General features: G+C 28.3%; 3 protein-coding genes across 5 annotated transcripts in view; 1 reads left to right on the top strand and 2 right to left on the bottom strand.

Moving 5' to 3' along the window:
* The window catches only part of LOC123298157 (zinc transporter ZIP1-like), a 55,134-nt gene extending 43,556 nt beyond the window's left edge, over window positions 1-11,578 (top strand). Inside the window, exons 1-2 of one of the 2 annotated variants that reach the window (XM_044880073.1) lie at window positions 2,396-3,591; window positions 10,603-11,578. In XM_044880073.1, coding sequence (XP_044736008.1) covers window positions 2,457-3,591; window positions 10,603-10,700 — 1,233 coding nt within the window. In that variant the 5' untranslated portion in view covers window positions 2,396-2,456 and the 3' untranslated portion in view covers window positions 10,701-11,578. Of the gene's footprint in view, window positions 1-2,395; window positions 3,592-10,602 lie in introns of those variants that run through there. The other variant, XM_044880074.1, reaches the window with a different exon arrangement.
* Window positions 11,579-13,970: 2,392 nt separating this feature from the next.
* On the bottom strand, window positions 13,971-15,852 carry LOC123298417. Of its 2 annotated transcripts, XM_044880413.1 has the most exons (4): window positions 15,187-15,852; window positions 14,666-14,788; window positions 14,145-14,390; window positions 13,971-14,005 (listed from the first exon to the last, which is right to left on the bottom strand). In XM_044880413.1, the coding sequence occupies exons 1-3, from the start codon at window positions 15,702-15,704 to the stop codon at window positions 14,162-14,164; spliced, it is 870 nt and encodes a 289-aa protein (XP_044736348.1). In that variant the 5' UTR covers window positions 15,705-15,852; the 3' UTR covers window positions 13,971-14,005; window positions 14,145-14,161. The 2 variants fall into 2 exon arrangements, with proteins under 2 accessions (XP_044736348.1, XP_044736347.1); XM_044880412.1 differs by lacking the exon at window positions 13,971-14,005 and having other exon boundaries at window positions 14,048-14,390.
* Window positions 15,853-16,943: 1,091 nt separating this feature from the next.
* Window positions 16,944-18,613, bottom strand: LOC123298552. Its single transcript, XM_044880582.1, has 3 exons — window positions 18,215-18,613; window positions 17,675-17,797; window positions 16,944-17,299 (listed from the first exon to the last, which is right to left on the bottom strand). Exons 1-3 carry the CDS (start codon window positions 18,481-18,483, stop codon window positions 17,077-17,079), a joined length of 615 nt encoding a protein of 204 aa, XP_044736517.1. The 5' UTR covers window positions 18,484-18,613; the 3' UTR covers window positions 16,944-17,076.
* Between the last annotated feature and the right edge of the window lie 1,986 nt (window positions 18,614-20,599).

Here is a 20,599-nt window from a genome sequence, read left to right as displayed (position 1 = left end):
TAACAAACCTCACTTTAACGAATTACTTGATATAACGAATATTTACTGGTTCCCTTCAGATTCGTTATATCGAGGTTGCACTGTATTTACATATGATATTAAATACATAGTGTGAGTCAGGCATACTCATATACATGTATACTCTATGTCATAAAAATCACATCAGTTAAAAAATCTTCTAAGTATTATTTATTTAAATAAGACTTATTATTAGAATGTTTTATATGATGATGATTTTAATGACATAGACTATACAAAAATAATGAAAACATTATTTATTGTGTTATTTCCTGATAAAGTTTTATTTCTGTTAAGTTCTAAAATCAAATTTTATCAAAAAGTAAATACAAAATTATTTTTTCAAAAGAAATTTAATGAACGCTTTTATAAAGGTTGATAATATCTATAATAGTTTTTATTTTATATTTATATGGAAGTAATAAATGGATGCTGTAAAGTCGTTAATGTTTCTGTAAAAAATGATTTAAAAACGGATGTTTTTTATTTGCATGATCTCCATTTTGATAGAATACGATACGACACGACGATAGCTGTTATAGAGTTATTAATTGAAAATTATTTACGAGAAATAAATAAAAAAACAAGGGGGACATTTTAATTAATAATTATTGTATCCATTTGAATTCGTATCTCATCAGCTGAGCTGACTGTAATGTAATGGCCTTTATTAACAATCAATTTAATTATTACAACACATCAATTCAATTACTTCCATTATTCAATTGTGTTCAATATCAATTTCACAGCATTCATTTACATTAACACCATTAATTTTTAACTCACGTTAATTAAGACAAAAAAAAACTAAGCCGACTAAGAGAGTTTGAAAATATGATTGATTCTCATTCATCGCAATTTTTTTGAAGGCTGCATCAAATTGGACAGAATGTTTCAGATTGATCTAAAATGATTTTCAAGAATAATTTAAAATGTTCCAAGTTTTCCAGTTAATAGATACTCTCTCTTGCGTTTCATATTAGCGTTGCAATGAAAAAATGAAGTTTTCCGATTTTCCCGTAGGTTTCTAGCAATTTGGCGTCGAATGCCGAAAGTCGCATTTCCCGAACATGTCTAGAAGTCCCTTAGAATTTGTATAGACTAGTCAGTCAGTCAGCATCAGTTATGGCGCTCATTATCTCAAAAACGGTTCAGTTCATGAAAAAATGTTTCAAATAAAATTTGTCACAAATTTTATGCTCTACAATTTTTATTCAATATATCTTTGACCTTGAATATCTTTCGACGCATATCTATATCCCCAAAAATGAAGTGATCCCCAAAAATGAAGTGATCCCCAAAAATGAAGCCAAAATTTAATAGATAGAAAACTAGCAAATGGTTTTTAATTAAACTGTACAGCAATCTGATATATCAGAATAACACATGAACTATAATTTATAAAGATATATCAAAAAAAAAATAAAAATACAAATTCAATTTGACATTTACCATTTTTTTAATTTTTATAGAAATCTTTAATTTATGGTTCAAAATGATGATTATAGATGGAGCAGATTGATGATCATCATTTTAAATCATAAATTAAAGAATTTTGTAAAAATTTTAAATAGTAAATGTCAAACAAATCATGGCTAACTATTCTGATATACTCAATGAATTATGACTATTTTACATTTAAAAAAATTGAAAACTGTGTATATCAAGAGACGGTGGAAGCTGTAAAGCGGTGGTTTTTACTTTTAAGCCCAGTGAAGCGGGCGAGTATCAATCTAGTTTTGTATAAAGGCAAAGCAATAAAGTAATTAATTTGAATTCTTTAAATTAAAATAAAACGGTAATCGATTTTTAATTAAATTTCAAAAATTCATATATTTGATTGAAAATTCTTTTTAAATTTTGAAATTTTAATTATCGACAATAAATTTGACATAACAATCGATTGTTTTTACAAAAAGGTAAAATATTAATTTATTTGTTCGATTAAATGCCAATTGTTTTCACTTAATTAAAATTTAATTTACAAATAAATTACAAAAACATAAAATTATTCAGCCAACAAAAATTTAATTATTATCCGAAAATATAATTCACTTTATTATGTAACTAGTTTACTCAACAAGTTCAAATTGTTCAGCTCAAAAAATTACAAAAGTTCACGTCCAAAAATTGTTTAAATATTAATTTTTTATGAAATATTGGCGAAAAACGTAATATCTTCTTTTTTTCTTGCTGAATAATGCTTCTGAAACATTTTTCTAGGCATCATTCCGAATCCAACGAGCTATCACACTTATTTTTATGACCATTATTTCCATATTTCACCAATTTGAACTTGTCGGCTAGACTATACGCACATTACGACTAGACTATAAAAAAACGCTTATTTTCCGTTACAGAATGAATTAACAAAATAGTGTAACAATAAAAGTGTTTATTTTTAAAAATTTAAAATAATATTCATCGAAACACGAACAATGGAGGTGACGTCGTCAAATATAAATTTTGTGTATAACGATACACAATCAACATTTTTTACCGCCAATCAAACATATACAGATGAAAATCATGGAGTATTAGTGGCAAAAATAATCGCAATGACTGTACTAGGTTTAAGTTCATTTACTGTAGGAATATTCCCCGTAAGACTTGAAAAATATTTCGATTTATCGCATACACGTAATCCGCATAAAAATAATTTATTGATCTCGTTAATGTTATGTTTTGGTGGGGGTGTCTTATTGTTTACAACTTTCTTACATTTACAACCGGAGGTACGGGAAAGTTTTGCGAAATTAGAAAAACAACAAAAAATTCCAACATTCGGTACTGGAATTCCAATAGCGGAACTTGTATTTTGTACTGGATTCTTTTTTGTGTATTTAATAGAGGAGGTTGTTCATATGTGTTTGGAAAAACGATGCAGCAACGAAAATGACGAAGTGTTACAGCGAAGTATTTCTCTTCGACGCTGTTCGAAAGCAAATAACAACGAACCACAAATAATTGTTCAACATTCCAGACCATCATTGGTCACACTCAATAGACCGGATGAATTTACGACCGGATTAAATGGTGGTGGTAATCTAATGAAATCCACAGAGATTATAATGAGCGAAAAACAATCGAAACATGAGCATACTCATATTATCGAGGATTCCATGAAAAATTCATTTCATGGATTATTAGCAGTTTTGGCATTATCATTCCATGCGATCTTCGAAGGTTTGGCAGTTGGTTTGGAAACAAATCGTACCAAAGTTTGGTACTTGTTTGCAGCAATTGCTACACATAAATTAGTAATCGCATTTTGTGTTGGTGTTGAATTAGTGACGTCCAAAACAAAGTTCACATTGATGGTACTTTATTTGGGAACGTTTGCAATAGTGACACCAATTGGAATTGGTATTGGGATTGCGTTAAGTGAAACAAGTGAAGCACGCGATGAAGTTGTTGTGGCAACTGTGTTACAAGGCATGGCTGCTGGAACCTTGTTGTATGTGGTATTCTTTGAAGTTTTGGCTCGCGAACGGAGCAACGATCATGAAGGGATATGGCAATTAATGGCTATCATTTTAGGATTTACCGTTATGTTCTTACTTCAATTCATGAGTAAGTGTTTCTTCAATCAGGTGTAAAAATTTATTAGATCATTAAAGGTTTTAATGTCATCCAAACCGGTTTCTTTGCATAACTTTTATTAAGTACTATAAATCAATTTGTTTTTTATTCGGTTAATGATCTGATCTTCAGTTAAATTTTATTAATTAATTACATAAAATGTAATTAATCAATTTGATCTGTTGTGATTTTTTTTATGAGCCATATAAATCAAATATTTTTAGACAGTCCATTAGCCCAGGTCTGAGGTCAGGTCAACGAATCAATGATCTAATTAAATTATTATGTACTTTAAAATTAATCATTAAAATTATTTTGACATTTTGTCGTTATGTTAAATAACTCGTTGTAAATGTTGCTAAATTTTTAATTAGCATGATCAAGATTCGTTTAAAATCTAAACAAATCTCTGCTTAAGGGTTTTTGCTAAGATCTCTGATTAAGGATTTTTGCTATTATCTTATTTTTTTGGAAAAAATAAAATGAAATTAGGTACTAAATATAAAAAATTTTTAGTACTTAATTAATTTCCAGTTTTTAAAGTTTCTTTTAAAAAAAAGAAAAATAATTAACTAATTAATTATGGCATTTATCAATTTTAATCTTTTAATCTTTTTATTTTATTTTAAAGTTTTTAATTTAAAATAAAACAAAATTAACAAGTTCTTTTTTGTCAAAATATATTTAATTAATTAAAATAAATTTTATTGACTAATTTCAGATTTTTTGAAGTCCTTGAAATGTATCTTTTATTCATATAATATTTAGAAAATTTAATTTGTTGTGATAATTTTCATGAATTTAAATAAAATATTAAATAGATACCAAAAAAATAATAACCCATATTAAAAATATGGAATTAGCCTTTTCCTCTGAAGATTAAAAAAAGATCCTCTAGATGGCAGGATATATTTGTACCCCCTTCCCATAGTGTTGCCATCTAGCGGATCTTTTTTTAATCTTCTGAGTAAAAAGTCTAAATAAAGCACTATATTTTTTAAATAATACTAATAAAAATTTTTAACTAACTACATAAGACAAACTATAAACATTATCATATTATCATTAAATCCGGACATACAATAATTAATAATTCCAGGCCTTTTCCTGTGAAGATTAAAAAAAAGATCCGCTAGATGTCAGCACTAGGGGAGGTGCAAATATACCCTGTCATCTAGAGGATCTTTTTTTAATCTTCAGAGGAAAAAGGCTAATTAGATAAATTTTTTTATATTTTTAAAATCTAATCTCGCTGGAAAGAATCAAATTGGACAACCTTTTTAGAAGCTACAATACAAGTTTTGAGCTGTATAAAAAGATATGGATCCAGTTTCTAAGTTAAAAAACTCCTTAATAGCATGCACATATCCACATCTCTGTCTTTAATAGCACAGACGAAATTATAAGACGAACCGATTAACGGAAGAATCATGAAAATTGGCTTTCGCCTTTGGTCTCTAGGCAAAGAAACAAACATACATACATGCATACATAAGCTGGTAAACACATTACCAATCTTTTGTGTGGCGCAGTCGGGTAATAATTGATACCCATCAGATACTGTGATCATTCACTTTAAAAATATAAAAATTTTTTTTATTCAAATTTATAATAATTTATTGGTCATAATGTTCTGATAAAAGCAGAATAATCAATAAATTTTGTAACAAAAAACAAAAAAAATCGTCGGCCAAGGTAATCAACCTTCACAATGAATCTTGGATAGTAACATCATCTTTATCTCACGTAATTATAAAAAAATGAAACGATAAAAATTTTTGTGGTAGACTGCTGTCCGCCAACTTTTTTTTTCAGTTAAAAATTTTAATTTATTCAACCACTTTTTTCACTTAACTAATAAATAAGATAATTAAATCCTTCCGACTGACCACTTGTTCGTATTAAATATATTAGTCATAAATTTTCGAAACCATAGGCAAGAAGATTTTCCAGTATTTCCAAATCCAGTATATTTAATTTAAAAACTTATGTAGTTACATAAGCTGTCTTTAATATTTTTTTTAGGATCATTGATTCATTAAATCAAGTAATTTAATCAGTTTTGGGCCATTAAATGTCAATTCTCACATTTATTTAATCGATTTTTTTTTTACGCAACAGGTGTCAACTTATAAATGTAGACACGTGAGATGAAAGATTAAAGTCACATGGGGCTTGACTTGTGCTCTTCGGGGGTCATTTTTATGTATCAAAATTTAATTCGAATATAAATTAATGCGTTCAAATAAATAGGAATGCTCTTATTTTTCTGGAAGATATCACGCTCAATTCTTCTCGTTTATTAAATCGGATTATTTTTAGAAATTTTCCCAATCTAATGGGCCTATAAAATTTTTCATTTTTTTTCATTTTCAACTTTTCAATTTTTAAAATTTTTGGTTATAAAATTTTAAAATGCAAATATTAAAAATTAATATTTAAAAAATAAAAGTTTTTAAAATACTTTGGTTATTATGAACTTTTTGAAGTGAAACCGTTTTAGGCTCGTTTGAGCACTTTTGAGATGACGAAAAAGTATTGAAATCGGGTGAACGTCACTCCTAAATATCCAATCTGATTTCACGCTTGATAGATCAGAGCTGTTAGTGCTGGTTTGCCACTCAGGAAACCTGCGTTCGAATCCCAACCCAGTCAAAATATTTTTTATTATTTTTAATAGTTTTTTATACTCTGGACAGTCAAGTATCGCTTTTGAAAAATTTTAAAAAAACTCAAAAATTTGAAATGATTACGATGGTTTTTTTGGCTTTTTATTAGGACTTTTACATAATTATCTCACTTAAAATTAAAAACATATAAAAATTTCTACAGTTCCTCCCATAATCAAAAGAAAATTTGAAATATTAAATAATTTTATTGTTTTTATAATTAACTTTAATTATTTACAAATTTTGTTGTTATTAATTACAATTAATAAAATAAACAACCTACTTTATCGATCAACAATAATTAAAATTAATTTAAAGACAAAACTCTTTTGGAGACTGGGTGGATCTTAAAAATGGTCACAAAAAATCGTTAAATAAATTTAAAATTTTCTGTTGCTGAATCAAAACGGATCTATTTTACATTTACAATTCCGGTTTTATTCAAAAATTAGTAAAATTATTCAAAGAATGTTGCTATCTATTATTTAAATTAAAATATTTTCCCTTAGAAAATTCTTTGAATACAAAATGGCATTAAATTATAATTAATTATATTTTAAATGTGATTAAAATTTGTTATTAATAGTCTAGGCGCTTAACCATAAGCAATATTGGATTAGAAATCAATATAAAAAAGTTTAATTTCAAAAACTATTTTTTATTACGTTATATCGTTAAATTGATTTTTTACGATCGAAAAAACTTATATAATAAAACCGTTATCGAAAAATTCCATTTTTTTGGGAAATTACAAGATTTTTTTGATTTTTCAGATAAGATAGAGATTCAGCGCTTGCATTAAATTTTCTATTATGACATTTGCATTTTTTCAAGTTCATGTTTTAAAAATTTGTTGTTTTTTTTTTTTTCAAATTGATTATTAAAAAAGAATTTTTATTGTAAAACTTTAATTTATGATAAATTTTTTCAATACTATTTTTAAATAAAATTTTTATGAATTTTAATTTACGAAATTTTAAAAAATATTTAAAACTAGTTAAAAATCTATAAATTTTAAAAATTTTTACCCAGTTACCTATTTTATTATGTCAGTTCAAAATCAAATTTCAAATTTTTATTGAGCACGAAAAATTTACCTATACTTATGAGAAATTAGAGTGTCTCGTGTTATGAGAAACAAAGTGCCTCGAAATTATTTCTTAAAAATTTGAAATCACAGTTATTTCTAAGCTCTCTTGGCTTAAAGCAAAAAAAGAGGGTAACCAGAAACAGAAATTTGAATATTTTTCGAGTCGCATTAGATTTGCTTTTTAAACCCCGAACTAAAACAAGTTTGACCGCTATTTGTGTCTGTCTGTCTGTGGCGTCTTAGCGTCTAAACAGATGAACCGATTTTGATTTTTTTTTATGGGCAATTTAATGGAGAATGTTCTTAGCTATGTTCAATTGTGAGTTTAGGAGTTCCGTACCCGAAAAAACTATAAATTGGAAAAAAACTATATTTTGGAAAAGGCTTTAAGGAAAAAGGTAATTTAATGGGGAGTGTTCTTAGATATGTTTCAAATGCTAGTTTAGGGTTCCGTACCCGAAAAATTTGTCGAGAGTTTTTTAAATTTTGCAAAATTTACAGCCTTTTTTGTTTCCTATACAGAAATCCAATTTTTTGCAACTCGCCAACTGGCGATAAAAATTTGTACTATTAAAACAGGAACTGAACCGCTGTTTCAGTAGTTCCAATTTAGACCACCTGATTACTAACCTTTTATCAATAGAACTGATTATAGAATTCATATGAATGTGTCAGATTTAAATTAATATCTATTAAAATATGAAATTTATAAACCATTAAGTTTCTTGGAAATAATAATAATAATAACTTTTTTCCATATTATATAATTCATTATTTATTAAGTAAAAATATATTTAATTGAATAATTAAATTTTATTACAAAAAATTAATTAGCAAAAATATAATATTAAAATAATTATATCGAATCGAAATACACTGGATACCTTTAAATGGTCAGGAATTGAGACTGAACTAAACTTTCCTGTATTACAAAGTTGCTCCATTTAGAATCTAAACTATTTGGAATGGCCAAAAGTCAAGTTGACTTCTAGCAAAGAGAAAACTTTTTTTTCTCGATGAATAGTCGCCATTCCTGAGACATCGTGATTCGAAAAGTTGGAAAAGTTTTATAGTTTATTGTACACATTTCCACACCACCCATGAGGTAGTGTACTTGGCGCAATATTTAAACATAGTTTCCCCAACAGGCATATTCCTCAATCTATTATGGCGAAAGAAGTTTAATCACACTGTATTTTTGATTGAAAAAATGGTATTTTTGGTTTTGATCAAAGGTCGCAATACCTCAAGAATGGTCATTCGTAGAAAAATAAGTATTCTGAACATTTTTTGTAAACAATTTCATAATCTGAAACTTTTGTCTGACGTATTTTTACGATAACAATTGGAAGGAAACCTTGAATATAATTTTTAGCAGAAGTAGGATCGGTAGAAACAAATCGGTGTGACAGACCTTTCTGCAACGATAAGAGCTATCACAGCAAATTTTCTTTAAAATAGATAAAATTTGTAATAAAATGGTCTCTTACAAATTAATTTCCATGAAATTGTAAAATACTTGTAATTTTATTAAAAATATAAAAAATATTTCTGCCAGGATAAACTCTGGAACTTCTAGTCCATATTGTACCTATCGTGAACTAGTATTAATTCATATGCGAAATTTCGAAATCCGTGTAAGTGCAATTTTACTGTCACGGATTGAATCAGAAAGTTATTGGGCTGATTATTAAAGGCCATTTCCATCATGATTTGTATTCATCACGTGTAACTAAGCATATAAAATAACTAAAAAAAATTAAAATCAAATGTTATATTTTTAGAACATTGATTTATTAACTAAAAACTAAAAATTTCTGTTTAAAAATTGTCCCTCGTTGGACCATAAAAAAAAAATTACCACCTGTGTGATGTATTTACCTCTTGAAAAACTTGTTTTCTTTTTTAGAGTTCAAGGTTTTTTCCTTTTTCACTCGTTTTTATGAAATTTATAATGTAATAAACTTGTATCACTTAAATCATAAATCATTGATTTTTTTTCGTAACACTCCCCAAATCTAAAACGTTTTTTCATGACCCTAAATCAACTTTTTCTAAAAAGCGAATAAACTTTACAAAAAAACAAGTGTTTCTCTAGCTTATTTTAGCCACAGGCCCTACGGGTCGAACTACTTTTATTAAATTTTCTAAGGAAAATTAACTAAAAATTTTTTGGAATATATAATAAACAATAGTTTGTGTAATTATTGGAAAAATAATTATTGAAAATTAAATCAATAAACGTTTTTGTCTAAATTTAGGACAAAATATAAGAAAGCCTGTTTACACCAACGCTGCAGCTGAACGGTAATCAGACAGGCACAGGATTGTACAAAGGACGTCATTGAAATATTTTTATAAATTAAATTTTTTCTACTAGAAATATCGAATACAGTACAACCTCTTATAAAATTTTATTATATATAACTCTCATATATTTTTAACTTTAACTTTGACGTAAAAAACTGTGATACATGCAAGCTTTGTGTTAGAACTTAACGAAAAAGTTAAAAGTTATTTTTGATGAAGAAACTACTCACTTACATATACATAATAAAAACAAATCGATGTTAAAAAAACACAGTTTAAAGAAGTTGAACTGTAGTTGAATAAACAATACTAGATTTTACTTTTTTATTAGAAAGTAAACCTTTACCAAACAAAATTTAATGATATCCTGTTAATAATCATTAAGAATGCACAACATAAAGCCCAATCAATAATAATTATAGTGTCCCGTTCAAAAAAATGCAACAAACTGAAAAAAATTATATTTTGATAGTGTCTGAGAGAATTTTAATACAGTGTGTTCATTCTAAAGTATCCACCCTTAATAACTCTTGACTTGATTTCAATATTGTTTTGAGTGAAAACACGTTAATTTAGATATCGAGGGGGGAAGTTTAAACATGGTACCTAGAGAATAAGATTGCACAGAAGATGGAAGGTATCCATCTTTAATGACTCTTGATCTGCTGATATGATTATTGTTTTGACTGCAAGCACATCGATTTAGATATCGACGTGGAAGTTCAAAATTGGTGCCTAGAAAATTCTAGATTGCATCCCTTCAACCCCCCCCCCACCTCGACTTTGAAATTGAAAAGTTATTAAGGGTGGATACTTTGAAAAATGAACACACTGTATAATAATTATTGAAGGCGTTTTTTTAAACGGATCGTACATCATTTTACTGTTAAACCAGATATATTTTATTAATAATATTTTTATGTTTTGTTACAGCCGGACATGAACACAGTCATAGTCATGGAGATGCTGATCATATTATCAACGCAACAAATTTAACATCATCAGAACACATGGCGCATCCGCATCAATGAAAATGTTCTTGACGGAGAATATCAAAAAAATACCCTTAAAATTTATGGTTCTTTTTTTTTAAAGATATAACAACATTTTATGACGCCAGTATTCGATACGAAATAGTTAGAATTTTAAATAATTAACTCGAAAAAATGAATAATTAACTAAGCTTCTTTAATTTCAACAATATCTGTATACTTTGGTACTATCTAAAATTTGGATAGGATATTATACGTGACGTCATTTAAATGTTGTTTTTGTCTTTATAATAAAAAAAAATCTTTGATGCAATAATTTTTTTTGCAAAAGGAAACCTTACAAGACTGTGGTTAATTACTATCAACGTTTAAAACACAAAAATTTTATGCACTTAGTGCCAATAAAAGATATTTTAGGTTATACTTGGAAAAAAGGTAATATTAACTTGTTAAAAATTTTTAATAGGGTCTCTAACAATAAAGGCAGAACAAAAATTTTAAGTTTTTTATACTATAATTGGAAGTTATTTGTTCGTAAATGTAAATCGACATCGTAAAACTTATAACAAAAAAATCGTATCGTTTACGATCCTTCAGTCATTAATCGATAAATTTCGTTCCTTCATTATGCTTGTTATTCAATAATATCTAATTTATAATAAAAGGAACATAGGTCCTAGCGGGTGTCCCACGACACAAAAATGAAATTTTGAAGAACGAGGTCAAACAAAGAGGTGAACCTTTAGAAAAAGAGATCCTATTCAATTTATAAATGTATATAGGCCCCTTATTTTCCAAATAATAGTTATATTGTTATAAATATTAATAATCCGAGAACTATGTGGTAGTATTATTAACAACGAAAATTAAAACGTTTGTAGTTATTTAATTTTTTTTAAACTTTTTTTTTTTTCAAATAAAATCACTGTGAATTCAAAAAATTAGTGATTATAAAAAAAAAAAAACAAAATGTGATATAGTTATTAATAAAATTAATTTTAAATTAAATTTAAAAATATTAATATATTATTATTATACAGTAAAACCTCGATAATTCGACATTATTTTGATATATTTTTTATACTTGACAATTCACAGTCAAATAATCTAGGTTTCACTGTAATTACAAGCAAAAATAAATAAAAAATTGTGGCAGCATTTTAATTAAAAGAGAAAAAAAACTAACCACCGGAATCAAGTTAATTGTTAACTATTTTTGTAAAGTGGATTATTCTACAAAAAAAAAGATGTTTTTGGCTATCATTTTCGAAACCATGTATTATAAATAAATCATTTTTATCACAAGCTTTCCATTGAACAAAATATAGAAATTATTTTAAATGTCTCCAAACAACTATTTCCACAAGACCAATACTTAAAGACCTAAAATTAATCATTAGTATTATTGTATCGCAAAATAATTGCCTCAAAAAGTAATTGGAAAGTAAAAAATACGAAAACCACTCTGATATTAATCCTATTTTTGTAGAATGGTTCAAACTATAATTCATTTTATAACGCTATAGCTTTTGGATTAAGAGCCAAGCCAAAAAAAATTCGTTGAATTTACTAAAGCTGATCATTTGAGGATTGGTTTTAGTAGTTGTGTACTACATACATAAGGACTGACTGACCAGCCCTGTTTTAACATTCAACTGACTGACTTTCATAACCGTTATCTATATGCAATATACAACCTGCATAACAATTTTCAGCTTTAATAAATTCAATGAACTACCACGGCAATTATAACTGAATCTTATTTATTTAATGAACATACATAAGGGCTGACTGACCAGCTCTGTTCTAACACCTAACTGACTGACAGTCATAACTGTTATTTATATGCAATATACAATTTGTATATAAGTTTTTCGTTTCGATAGCATAAATATGACTCCTGTTCTATCGTTCGCTTGACTGACCGCAGTATGTGTGTCTACACAACTACTATAACCAAACCTCAAATGATCAGCTTTATTAAATTCAACGAATTTTTTTTTGGCCTGGCTTTCCCATTATTTGTTTAAAGCTTTTTTTGTTGATTGTGTATATAATGTATGTAATTGTTGTTTTAAAAACAAAAAAATACTCAGAGTTTATTTGAGCTTTGATTAAAGAAATGAATCAAACTAGATCAGGTTTTTACAAAATGATTTCAAAATAGGTTTTTGTAAATTTTTCAAAATAATGATATAGACTACAAGCACATGCTAAAATTTTTCGGGTGAAATGACCCCACCAGGAATCATGCACAAAGATGTTGAAAATTTCATAAAAAATATGTCTCATCTGCTTACCAGATGGATAAAAATCGACCTTATACCATCTTTTGTACCAATAGATGATTTGAAATTTTTAAAGTGCCATTTGGGGCTTTAATCTAAAAATGAGATTCATTAATTTGAAAATTTTAAAAATCAAGTCCTATTTTATTTGAAAGTGCCATATAAAATTTATTATAAAAACAAAGATTAGTTAATAAACGAATTTTTTTTTAAATTTGCTGCTATATTAGTTAAGGTTCAGTTTGCGCATGACACGTAGATTGAAGACACAGTCAATGGATATCACAAAATTATATTTATAGGACCATTGAGTGTTTGGTGTCACAAGTACATATCTTTCGTGTGCTTAGAAAATGAATTAAGAATCGGCTTCACCACCAGCGATTGCAACGTTTAATCGACGATGAAAAGATAAAAAAAGATCAGGGATTTAGAATTATGGCAGAACTAGGAAGCCTAAATCCGACCCTTTAATATACCAGCTTGCATTTTTATGACCAGTCTTCATTTTTCCTTGAAGGATTATTTTAGCGAAAAAGCAAACAAATAATACACTACAACATAATAATTCTTAAGAAATAATTCAAGCTGATGTTAACTAGAATTTTCTGAAAGATTTTCGAAAGAATCGAGAATATTAAGATCCAAGTGTGAATAAACATAAAAAATAGAGAACTTTTCAAACGATGTCGATTAAATCCAATTGTTAAATATTTAACCTGAGATCAAGGTTAGTTGTGCAACTGAGCCTAAATGAAAATTAAAAGAACAATTTTTTTAAATAATTAGTTATTATTTTATAGTTAAACATTTTATATCAAATTATTATTTTATTTACATTTTAAGTATTAAATAATATTTTTAAAATAAAATTTTCCAATTTTTTCGTTTGGTTTTCTTTTGAATTAAAAATGGTCAACCTTAACCCTAAACTATAGATCAACATTGGTTAATTTCACGTTTAATCTAGTCCTCTCTCCAAACATTTGAAGAAAAAAGGGAAATATCTTTCCATTCACTTCCTGGAAATATTTTTAAATATATGGTCCATAAATCCTAGAAATATTTTCAAATATACAGGGATCTTTTTTAAGTTGACATATGTCAACTAAGAAAAGCACCCCGTATATGATCCAAGTATGGCTCATAGATAAGTATTTCCCGCAATTAAATTAGTACAAAAAAAAATATTTACTAGAAATAATTATATTCTCAAATATCGAATATATAAGGCCCATAAATTCGTCGAATCAAAGATAACATTTTCTTATCAACATAGTTGAGATATGATAGCAATGCGCCTGCGTACATTCGTCCATACAAAACACTTAAAATGGTTGCAATCAATACACGTGGATACGGTGATTTTCCACCCCAATTGTCAGCAATCCATTGGAATGTAATACATGACGCAAAACTGAACATCAGCGATCCTAAAAAGCTATTTTAAAAGGAAAAATTCAGCATTGGAACTTCTACAGTTGAAATCTTAGAAAATAAAGGATCCCAGAACACTGTGTCTGGGATAATTTTCACCGTTTATCAAGGATTTTTATCAGGGATGACAGAATTGAATTGGTCTCTGCCAAAGTTACAGATGAACATTCTTACAGTATCTGTTGTTGGCGAGATTTGTGTCCATTGAGACATTTGTTCAGAATGACATGCAAAATATTTTCCAAAATTCTTTCAAGATGAAAATTAATATTTAAATACCTCCATATTAATCTGGGTGGAACTGCCATCGTTAAAAAGTGAACTCGTGTACATAAAATGAAAGTATATCCATAAACCATGTTTGCGAATAAATATGGATAAAGAACTGTTCCACCAAACCAACTAAAATCAAATATTCAAAATTAGCTAACTTTCAGAATGATTTCGAAAACGTCATTTTTCGTCAAATATGTAAGTAACTAAAAATTTGCCTGATTTACTGATTTTTATTTAAGGTTACAAAGTGATAACAAAAAAACATTTTCTCTTGCCGCACATGATAAGACAATCCTTTACAAAGAATTTAAGCTGCGAATCGTTTCTCTAGGACATTTTTATCTATTACAGAATGGCCGATTTAACTAAAGACCATTTTTCCGAAAATTCGCTATACAAGATGCAAAAAAAATGGCTAGAAATGGTTTTTAAAGAGTCCTGACCAACTTTTCGGACAAAGGGACTTGTCTATAAAAGCTTAGAAAGATGGAAGATGTAAACAATGTATGGCTTGTTAAGTTTACCTGTCATATACAGCTTGATTGATAACGTAAATGGACATTAAGAAGTATGAAACGCGTCCTTGTAACGTAGCAATTGGATAAAACTTTACTAGAAATCCATTACGAACTGGATGCAAATGAACTAATGAACCATCGACCGAAGTTCGTGGCATTGAATTCCATGCTGAAATCATAGATCCCTTACTGCTATCATCGTCTTCAATTCCTTCAGTCTCCACAGACTTATTAACATAACGTGGGCGGGATTTTGGTGAGTTCACAACAGTAGATGTATTATAAGAAGTTGGTTGAACATATATTTGAGGTTGTTGGCCATATCCCTGTGGAAGTGGTTGTTGAATATAGGCTCCCGGGGGTGGTTGATTATAGCCCATAGGAGTTGGAGTCCCATAAACCGGTTGTTTTGGTGGCCTAGGTGGCGGTGTAGGAGTTGTTGGCTCTGTTTCTTCATCAGCCCCAAGATCGTCAGTTTCCTCTACATCATAAACATCCTCTTCCGCGTCAGGTTCGTCGGCCATGGTTGGAAATTAAAATTTCTAACTTGTTATTGTGAACGACTAAAAATGATTGTTGTAAAACCCATTTCCATTTAATTGATAAAGAAACACATAAAAATTTTGATAAACCGATGCATTATTGACCAAAAAAAATTTTTGACAAGTGGAATTTATGTCACAGGTAACTGTGAATATACAAATTTGTTTAATAAAGATCACTTAGATAAAATAGAGAAAGACATACTAGTCCGCTCAAAATAATGTTTTTCGTGGACTGATTCAAAGGCAAAGAAAAAAAAAACTAAAAAAAAGAAAGATTTTGGCATCTGATTTTAGTAGACCCTACTAACGCGCAGTCTCGGAAGTGCTGGAGTTGCGATAATTAACGCTATTTATACATTTAAAAAAAAAAACGATTTTTGACCAATATGTCGGAAACCATCAACGACTTTATGAAAAAAAGTTTCAAACAAAAATTGTCGGAAATTGTGATATCTCAGCCATTTTACCGAAAATTGGGAAAAAGTGGCCAAATAAATATATGCTAATTATCAATACCTTGAAACTAATTGACTTTATAACAAATTTTTTCAAACCAAAGTTGTCGGAAATTATATATATATATATATATATATATATATATATATATATATATATATATATATATATATATATATATATATATATATAATCATTATCCTCGAATTATGTTTGAAATTCAGAAAAAGAATATGTGTGAAGTAAAACTATTTCTGAAAAAGTCTGAAAATATCAAATAAATTATTAATCAATGATATATATATTTAACTTTATTTGACGTAAAAAATCAATTTATACAATAATAATGAAACTTTGAATCCTAATCAATGATAATTAATGGTAATTAATAAATTGAGACTCTTTCGGAAGAAATATTCTTCCGAAAATATAGTTCTCCTAGAAGACTTTTTCAGAGATTTTATGAAAATTTAGTTAGCAAAATAAAGTAAGAGCAAGACTTTCTGAGTTTTTTAGAAATAATCAGTAAAATTTAAAACATTTCACATTTTCGAAAATTAATTACGGTAGGTTTTACTTTTATCATATCAAATGATTCTCTTAACGAAAATAAAAATTTGCCAGGCTAAACTATGCTCAAAGTTTAGCGAAAAGTATTAAAAAAATATTACAAAATTTTAATAAATTTATTTTAAGGCTTTTTTTACATTATTTTATAATTCCAAAATTGATTATTTTTAAATTGAAATACTCTTATGCACATGCACAATCTGAAAAAGAAAACAGTACCATCTAGCGTAGAATTATTGAAGTATTACAATAGGTTACATTCTTAACGAATGAGAAGTTTTGGTTCAATTAGATCCAAAAAGACACACTTTAATCCAAACAGATGTTAATCAAATCCTGGCCCATAAACTCGACGCACAAATGATAATAATTTGTTATCAACAAAACTTAAATATGATAAGAATGCTCCAGCATAAACACGTCCATATAGAAAGCTCAAAAGTGTTGCAATGTATACTTTACGATTTGGTGATTTTGCACCCCAATGTCTGGCAATCCATTCAAAAGTTAATAATGATGAATAAGTAAACATCATTGAACCCATAAAACTAACATAAAAAGCAGCAATATAGTTAATTGTTTAAATACTCTACTCATGATTATAGTGTTAAAGAACAAATACGGAAATTTTCAAAGCTTGGGACTTTTTCATTTTTTACTTATTTAATTTTCTTTTAAGGTCGTTTGAGGTAGTTTCGCTGGCTGGAAGTAAATTGTGCACTAAAAAGTTGTGCGGCGAAAGAACTCCCTTAAGCTTACCCAGAATCAGATTAAATCCGAGGAATTGCTAATCCAATAACTTAAAATTATTTAGCTTCGCGTTTAAATGAATGCGATTTTCGTTATTTTTGGGCCAAACTCGCCTCAATTACAGAGTGTTCTATTTTAAACAAAACAAATTTTAGGTGACATGAATAACTTACCTCCATAGCATTCTGGGAAGTATTGGCATGGTCATAAAATGAATTCGAGTAAATATTACAAAAATATAACCATAAACACAGTTTGCCAATAAATATGGATATAGAATGGTATCACCAAACCAACTAGAATCAAATAATACAAGCAACTATTAATTCCTGGAAAATTTTTGGGAAACAAGATTCGTAAAACGTGGCTGCTCCAATAAAGATCAACCAAGAGTGCTTGAATGTGTAAATTTAAAGGCATTACTTAGGTAAGGCATTAGGCGCACTTATGCTTGAAATAGGAAGACAACGAACTAAAACCTCGGTTCCGGCAGTTTTTGTTCCTTAATTTTTCGTTACCATTCGTATTGGCATTACAATTCGCAATTGAGGATATCTAGTGTAACAATGCCCCAATCGTATTCCCAAATCGTAATCCAAAAAAATGTATCCAAAATTAAAACAAGGGAATGAAAATTGTTTTTAACGAACACCTTTCTCGTAAGGCAAATATTTCTCCGAAGATTAACAAAAAATTGACCATATTTCATGTACCTGTCATAATGTCTTGGATTGATTATATAAAACGAGAGTAGAAAATATGAGACACGTCCTTGTAAGCTAGCAATTTCATAAAACTTTAAAATAAATTTATTTTTGGTTGGACGTATGGGGCCATAACCATTAGTCGTCTCTCCATTATATGTACTTTGTGTTTTTGCTGACGGTGAACCCTTTCTGGTTGCTGGTTTTGTTGTACCATCATAGTCGATTTCATCCCCATAATTGACAAATTTTGAACCTTTGTCACCTTTTCTTGCCATAATTCATTTAAATAATTTTAAAATGTTTATTTTAAACGTAAACTAAAAATAAAACCCTCCATTTAAACGATTTAAATAAAAAAACGTGATACAATTTTGATAAACTAGCGGAGTTACATTATGTGACATAAGCGGGTATGTCACAAGTCACTGTGACTCTCAAGTATGTTTAATCACGACCACTTGGATAATCTGACATTATTATATACGAATTATTCCATTGTTAGTCCGATGTTTAATGTTCTTTTCGAAATAATGTTTTAAATAAAAAATGTTTTTGTGAGGTTAAACTTCAACGTCAACGGATTTCAGATCGGAGAGATCGTCAAAGAAAAGCTGGCTCAAGTGAGTTTACCTTCTCGTGGCAAGAGCTGGGCAATGACAGGCAAGATGAGACATCGTTTCCTCCTCCTTCTCACTGTGACAGCTCCTGCAATAATCATGATACACTGTCAGGTCCAGGCATTCAGCGTGCCTGCCACTTAGCCATAGTCCTGTAGAAGCCGCAATAATTTTGCTAATAGAGGTCCTTGGAAGTGATATAAGATCTTCGGTACGCCTACGATTGTACTTATATCTATCTTGTAGTAACACAAGTACGTTCCTCCCTACATCTAAGATTGACCTTTTTTAAGATCTCCTCTTTGAGGAGCAACTTGCAGCTCGCAAATGGAACTCCCGGATGTCTATTGATGCTAGTGTCCGATATATTACCATAAATCTGCTACTGTTGAATACATTTTAGCATGTTGAAAATTTTGGATTTAGAGAGATTGAAAATGGTAAATGATAAACGATTTAACCCAAAAATTTGCATTAAGTTCTTTATTTAAAAACTATTGAGATGAGATCCATTTAATTGAACATACAAAAAGCTTATATTTATTTTTATTTAGAAATATCTAAAGCTGGTCTGGTACCTACAATCATGTTTGAGCAAACGACAAATTATTAAAGAAATCAAAATATTAAACTAAAAACAAAAAAAAATTATAAACAATGATTAGCCAGTTTATACATAAGATATGATGAGAATGAAACACAGACTTATTGATTATATAAGTCTGTAAACATTGACTTATATAAGTCTGTAAGATGATGTGATGATTAATATTTATAATATAATAAATACAGTCTGTTTATAAATTACAAAAAGTTTACTTTAATTAAAAAAGATCACAACGTCCATTCAGACGAGACTACTCAAATATCAGTCAACAAAAAATATTCTAAAAGTTTTCTTTTTTGGCTTTTTAGAAAAAAATCTTTTCAAGTATTTTGTGATTTTCAAAAAAAAATATAAATATTTATTATTAATTTAATTTTATAAATAAAAGTTGGAGTATTTTCTTTTCAAATATCACAAAATATAAATAGATCTGTTTTGGGTTTTATTTCGCATCGAAATTTTATTCATGTGTCAAATTTCTATCCTCATATAATTTGATCTATTTCGCAATGTTTTGTTTACATATTTGCAATGTCGAGTTGTCTCATAAAAAGAAAGGAGGAACAAGTTAAGATGGAGTCGACTGGGTACGTGCGCAAACTGAATCAAAACTCGACCTCCATCGAACATACCTTGTCTAATTTTATCATGATCCTACCTATGGTTTTCCATTTGTTTGCACAAAATTTAATACCCGAATAGTACCTTCCTTGCATAGCTGTATACCTGGCCCCCTTCCTTTCCAAATTTAAAAGAATCAACATTTCCAAAAGACTTTAAAAAAACATTCTAGCGACATACTACATGTCACAGGAAATTGTATGTTTTCGAATCACACCCTCTAGCATTTAAATGTGAAATTAAACCTAAAACAGATCCTAGGTTGTTTTTTTTTTGTTCGTTTCATTATTATTAATAAGTTTTAATATATATTTTTACAAAATGGTTACAAAAATGTCAAAAATATATTACTAACGACTATTATACTTTTTTTTTTATTTAAATATTAAATTACAAAAAATATATCCATAAGTATCAAAAAGACTTCAGCTTCACTTGTTTTGTTTTGGACTTAAATTTATTTTTGGAAAAATATCAAGCTGCTTTTTTTATTTCATTTGTTTGTCTCTTTACGTCTGTGGTCTGTTTAGTAGTAGAATTTGGCGC

Source organism: Chrysoperla carnea, chromosome 4 (genome assembly GCF_905475395.1).
Source record: "Chrysoperla carnea chromosome 4, inChrCarn1.1, whole genome shotgun sequence".
NCBI classification, from domain to species: domain Eukaryota; kingdom Metazoa; phylum Arthropoda; class Insecta; order Neuroptera; family Chrysopidae; genus Chrysoperla; species Chrysoperla carnea.
This window is presented reverse-complemented; position numbering and strand designations above follow the sequence as displayed.

What these genes read in the sequence shown, in the direction of transcription:
- LOC123298417 (XM_044880413.1), bottom strand. Translation starts at nt 15,704, where the DNA reads ATGGCCGACGAACCTGACGCGGAAGAGGATGTTTATGATGTAGAGGAA. An exon ending in AATCAAGCTGTATATGACAG is followed by an intron (nt 14,789 to 15,186) that starts GTAAACTTAACA and finishes ATTTGATTTTAG; the next exon opens with TTGGTTTGGTGGAACAGTTC. An exon ending in CCACCCAGATTAATATGGAG is followed by an intron (nt 14,391 to 14,665) that starts GTATTTAAATAT and finishes CTTTTAAAATAG; the next exon opens with CTTTTTAGGATCGCTGATGT.
- LOC123298552 (XM_044880582.1), bottom strand. Translation starts at nt 18,483, where the DNA reads ATGGCAAGAAAAGGTGACAAAGGTTCAAAATTTGTCAATTATGGGGAT. An exon ending in AATCCAAGACATTATGACAG is followed by an intron (nt 17,798 to 18,214) that starts GTACATGAAATA and finishes ATTTGATTCTAG; the next exon opens with TTGGTTTGGTGATACCATTC. An exon ending in CTTCCCAGAATGCTATGGAG is followed by an intron (nt 17,300 to 17,674) that starts GTAAGTTATTCA and finishes TTTTTATGTTAG; the next exon opens with TTTTATGGGTTCAATGATGT.